We start from the raw sequence: 6,000 nt of genomic DNA, 5'->3' as shown, positions 1-6,000 counted from the left end.
AAAAGAAAGGATGTGATGTTCAGAACATGGTAACTACAGTAATTATCAAAGTGGGAAGTGATGCCCTCTGGGGGCATTTGGCCAGGGGTGTTTTTACACCACAGACAAGGTTTGAGAAGAAAAAAATCATTATGAAAATATAATTATATTTTCCTTAAAATGTTCTTCCTAACTTTAGGCCTTATTCTCATGTCATATATAACTGTGATGTTCTGCAAAACAACAAGCTTTAAAACACTTTTTTCTTACTGGTGAAAATCAGATGGTCAAATCTGTTTTCTCTCAGGTACATCGCAGTGTAAGCTTCACAGTGAACATTACTACATCACTCTCGTCAACGTAGTCCATACGAAACAACAAAACTATATCTTGACTCCATATAGTGGTTGTTTTGGGAAAATCCCAGGTATTTTGAGCAGTAGGATTATAAAATGTATGTGCTAATATAAAATTAAATTAAGTAGCCTATATAAAATTGCTAAATAAATCTATCTATCAGTACTTTTTTACTTAAGTACATAAAAAATCGAGTACTTTTGTACTTTCACTCGAGTAAAATTGAAAAAGGAGTACTTTTACTTTTACTGGAGTAATATTTTATTATACGTATCTGTACTTTTACTCAAGTACTTGATTTGTGTACTTCGTCCACCACTGCTTTCTATATGTCTTTTCACGCTGTGCTTAACCTTGGTTTATCAGCTTTTTAAACCCCAGGCTAAAGGCACTTTAACCCTGAGCAATGCAGCATTCACACTTGCAATTTCTTCTGAAAGCTTCTGAAGATGTGCTACAAATCAGTGCCACAAAGTACCATGGCTTTTAAAGTCTACCATGTTTTGTAACATATACAATGGTACAATTTTTTATATATATACTTTAACCATTGTTCTTCCATGTTTTTGAGCATGCACCGTGGTATTCTTGGAAGTACATTGGAGTACCATGTAAATACTGTAGTACATTCATTTTAGCACCATGGTACATATCAAAGCATCTATTTTAGTTTTATTTTAATATTTAGAAAAAATGTAATATTATAACATAAAAAATGTCCAAAAAAGAGTTACCATAATTTTGGTGCCAAATATAAACAAGTGTTATTTTGGCATTATTTACATACTATTATAGTATTTATTAATATTTTGAACATTTATTTTTAGATTTTCAGTTTAGTTTTAGTCATTTGTTAATGTGCTTTTGTCATTTTTAACAATAACAACGCTGATGTAAACCATGTAGAGTTATATTTTCAGCAAGATGTTGTAGCATCGGACAATCAATCAAACTACACAATGCTTACCTTATTCATTATGCATGCACTTTTCACCGAACCATTCATATGCTGTTTAGTTTCAGAAAAATGAAAATGTTAAATGGTGTGACAATACAAACTGTAGTGAAGTTTTTAATTATATAATGCTTTTGTGTTCAGATAACGTGTGCACACCTTGCCAATATTGCAAATAAAATTCCTTAAGAGGATCACATGGTTATGCTTTATGCTGAGGTCTGCTCCTGACTCGTCATATTCAATCCGCACTTATTCAAATCAGCAGCAGGGCTGAATGCTAATTTGAGGTTAGTGATATTCACTTGGCAGCCAGAAGGCAGGCCATCCGGCGAGAATCCCTGATGAGATTAAACATGTCGGAGTCATTGTGAGGAGTGATTGTCAAAAGGTTCTGATACAGGACCTGGGGCACGGGGGCAGGACACATTTGCGTACACTGAGTTGATCCAGAATCCAGAAACACTTAAGTCCCTAATCACACATGCACCGGTTGAGCCACTTTGATGGGTGAAATAAGGGGAGAGGAAAAGCAAAAAGAGCTCAAGGTAATCTTTGTGACTGGGAGTCTGAAGATCAAATGCGCCAGCATCTCTCTGTGCCCCTCCTACGTAAGTACCGGTAGCGGAGACTCCACTGTTTTGACAGCTAAATCACCTTCCCCAGCTAATCTACCACTGTGTGTGTGCACATAGGATCATTGTTTAAAGTGTGAATGCATACCTGCTTACATGGGGGTGTATGTTAAATGTTAAACGAGTGAGTGTGAATGCCTCGACAGTAGCTGATCCCCGGACTAGTCGTGTGGGAGGATTTGGGGCTTTGTTTTTGCTGTTTTGCTTTGTGTGTGTTTACTTGCTGTAGGTGGCATCTTTGACAAGGTGGTCATGGTGAGATTGTTCAACCTTGTAGCCAGGATGCAAACGTTTTTGTTGAAGTTTCTGCTGATTACCATTTTTACAGCATTTATTAATCTAGGTTGATGTTCATTTCAATTTATATTCATTAAAAATATATAATTTATGAAATGAATGTCATTGTTAATTCATAATACATTAATGCTAATTTATATGATATGTATTTCTATATTTCATGTTAGGTATTGCATTAAATTATACATTTATTTAATATCACCTAGGATCATAATACAGTCTTAAAACAGCACGCTTCTCTAATAAGGCACCATTAGAATAATAAACATGCATCTGAGATTGTTAGAATATGCGAATCGCAACAGTCACTTACGAGCAGAAAGAAACACTGCTTTCAGAAGATCAGAAAACTGTTTGCAATGTAAACACACCTGTCTTTGATTTCATTGGCTTAAATCACCTATATCAGATCATAAAATGGTTGTTCCTGCTATTTAAACCATTTTGCAGTTGTTCTGTAACCCATTTCCTCTCTAGCTCTTTTATTATTTCCTCTCTAAAACTCAATTGTACTTACATTTGGGGTTTTAAAGAGTGTTCAATTTGGACCAGGTTTGGACACGTTGTATTGTGTTGCACTTCTGCTGTCATCTGGATGACATAAGTTGACTCCTCTATGTCTGTCTGTCTCTTTTTGCGCAGGGTGTGAGCGGTATGTCCGTGGATGAGAAGTCTGAAGCTCCCATGTATGTGTATGAGTCGACGGTGCACTGTACCAACATCCTGCTGGGTCTGAATGAGCAGCGGAAGCAGGGCCTGCTCTGTGATGTGACCGTGCTGGTGGAGGGGAAGGAGTTCCGCGCGCACAGGGCTGTCCTAGCGGCCTGCAGCGAGTACTTCCTACAGGGGTTCGTCACCCAAAGTGACAATGAACTGGTTCTCAGCATGCCAGAGGAGGTATGGATAAACACATTATTATCATTATTATCATGCACATTAATGCTCTAGTAAATTACTGAGAGGTTGCCAGGTCACTGGTGGATACACTACCATTAAAAAGTTGTGGGTCAGTAATATTTTTTAATAATATTTTTTTTAGCAAGGATGCTTTAAATTGATCAAAAGTGACAGTAAAGAAATTTATAATGTTTTATATGTTTCTTTGATGAATAGAATCCTAAAAAATGTATCAAGGTTTCCTTACAAATATTAAACAGCACAACTGTTTTTAACATGAATAATAATTAGACTGATTTAAAAATATGATAATAGAAAACAGTTATTTTAAGTTGTAATAATATTTCACAATATTACTGTTTTACTGTATTTTTTTTATCAAATTAATGAGACTTCTTTCAAAAAACATCTTCCAGACCCTAATCTTTTAAACGGTATTGTATGTTTTAGGTGGGCCTCACAACAAAGCTTTTGAAAGTCTGATAGCAAAAGTATTGCTAGTAAAAATAGTACTTAATAATGCTTTTCCATGCATCACTTTTTTAATGTATAAGGTGTAAAAATGGCTATCTGAGTATACTAACTATTCAGTATACTAACTTCATACTGTACGGTAAAGCATGACTATAATCACCACTCATCACCTGTCTACCTACCATATGGCAGCGGCCATTATTTTACTCATCTTTATGAGCAATAGCCGTGTCTCTCTAACACACACTCATACACGTACATGAGCTGTAGTTTGTCTTCTCTCATAGCCCAAAATGCACATTTAATGAACTAGCATCTGTTGCATTAACCCTCCATCTCTGCTTTCCGGTTCATGGATCTAAAATTAAGATGCAAAGTTTCTCGAAAGCAAATCATTAGCATAACAAATGGATGCATTTATTATGGTTTCTATTACGTAGCTGAGTAAGAACATAGTGTGATTTTAATGAGATGCACTTGATTCATTTCCTCCTTTTAGACTGTCAAGTAGCAATTTAGTGTTTTTAATGGCTTGTTTAAAGTTCATATCAACTGAACCACAAGGCAGAGATTTCAATGAAGCTAAAGCTGGCAAGCTAGTAAGCATCTAGCAAACAATTCATGTAGCTATTGGTAAACAAATCACAACTATTACGATTTTTTCCTCTAATACTTATAAAAAGACTTATTTGTAACATAATTTCAGATTTGAAAAATCTCAAGCATTACTTGTTAATATGTTAATATACATTATTACTTGTTACTGGCACATTAATTGATGAGTTGATGAGATAATTGAATATCATAGAGGGCATCAGTTGGGTTCTGGAAGTAAAAAAAATAATACTAATAATACTTTAACAAAGACATTTTTAAAAACCCTATGGGATAAATTAATGAAAAACATACTTCCAAAACCAAGGCTTCTACAGGTGTGTTAAAGAAATGTGATTATGATGTGAGTTTTAATGGAACTGAACAATTAAAATTGTGGTCTAAGGACATGCTAAGATTTTGTGATTGCCGTGCACATGAGCACAGAAATGCACATTCACACACCCCTGCTTTCCGAGCTCTGGAGTGATTGAGTTTTCCACCAAGGTGTTAATGTGGCATAAGAACACCTCCAGTCATGTATTCACTCCTCCGCTCATACACTCACTCTCATGTGCGCGCACGCATGCAGGTCCTCAGAAGTGGGACACTTGTAATGCATGGGACATGTGGTTTACAGTGGGATACGACCGTCGACCAGTGTTGTTATTGTTAACAATTAAAATGAGTTTTTGTTAATTGAAATACAGCTGAAATAAAATATGAATATAAGATGAAAAATGTAAACTTAAAATTAAATTGGAATTAGAATTTTTTACTATGGCAGCAAACTGCAATAAATAAGTTGAAGTACTACAATTATTAAAATGGAAATTAAAATACATTCAAGCTATATAGAAATCTTTTTTGGAAAAAAAAAAGCACATCGTTGAAATGAAAACTGAAAATTAAAAAATAGATGCTAATTCAAAATATTAACAAATACTATAATAGTATATAAATAATAGTAAAATTAACAATGGCAGCAACGACATTAGTATTGAGGAGTATGTATTTATTATCTATAATATACCAGTTGAAGACTGTTGGCATTGCCTTTCTGTCATTGAGGAATGTTAAAAATAAGAAAGCGACATGTTAACAGGTTTGTCTGTGCAGAATTGGGATTTAATACAATTGAAAGGAGTTTTAGAGACTTCCAACAAAATGGAATGCTTCCTTCATTCACATCTTGCCTCCTTCATCAATTATTCATCAGTCTTTCACTCTAATAGCCAGGTGTGAGTGTGAACGAGGAGGGAATTACATCTTTCAAAGATTTAAAAAAAAGAGTCTGAGGATTTGATATAGTGTCTATCTTCATCTCAGATGTGACAGAAAATGTGTTACTGTCTCTTACTATTAATACCGGTAAATATCATGCATATTCCAGATAAGATCAAAGTACTGTTTCATTTAATGCTTTTTTCAATAGCACGGAAAATTTAGGAGCATTTCATATTTTGTAACCGGTTCCTTTCAGTTACAGAGCCTTCTGTGTTGTTTTGTGTTATGATGAATGATTTGTTTTGGCATGTTGATTCAAAGACTGCAGCTCTTGAAAGACTCAGGCGGTGTATCTGCTGTGCTGTAAGTGTGTGTAGACTTTGTGCTCTGTGTGTCGCACATATACGCAGCAGCATCCAGTGACTTCAGCTCAGCATTCAGGGTTTGCTGAACATCGCCCTCTATATGTCACAAGAGGCAAGTGACGGTGGAGAAGAATTGAGGGGTGGGGGGGGTGTGCTGGTGGGGTGGTTGATGAAAAAAAAATCCACTGCAGATGAAATGTGAAACAAAGAGCACCGCTAC

General features: G+C 35.4%; 1 protein-coding gene across 3 annotated transcripts in view; it reads left to right on the top strand.

Annotated features, from left to right (window-relative positions):
* The window catches only part of LOC107665358 (transcription regulator protein BACH2-like), a 92,916-nt gene that overhangs the window by 64,639 nt on the left and 22,277 nt on the right, over nt 1-6,000 (top strand). For 2 of the 3 annotated variants that reach the window (XM_016456204.1, XM_016456202.1), the window contains one exon: nt 2,866-3,120. In XM_016456204.1, the coding sequence (XP_016311690.1) occupies nt 2,878-3,120 (243 nt within the window). In that variant the 5' untranslated portion in view covers nt 2,866-2,877. Of the gene's footprint in view, nt 1-891; nt 948-2,865; nt 3,121-6,000 lie in introns of those variants that run through there. The other variant, XM_016456203.1, reaches the window with a different exon arrangement.

The sequence above is a fragment of the Sinocyclocheilus anshuiensis genome, unplaced genomic scaffold (genome assembly GCF_001515605.1).
Source record: "Sinocyclocheilus anshuiensis isolate Anshui unplaced genomic scaffold, SAMN03320099.WGS_v1.1 scaffold199, whole genome shotgun sequence".
Lineage (NCBI taxonomy): Eukaryota > Metazoa > Chordata > Actinopteri > Cypriniformes > Cyprinidae > Sinocyclocheilus > Sinocyclocheilus anshuiensis.
The sequence above is the reverse complement of the archived record's forward strand: the minus strand, read 5'-3'. Positions and strand labels throughout refer to the sequence as shown.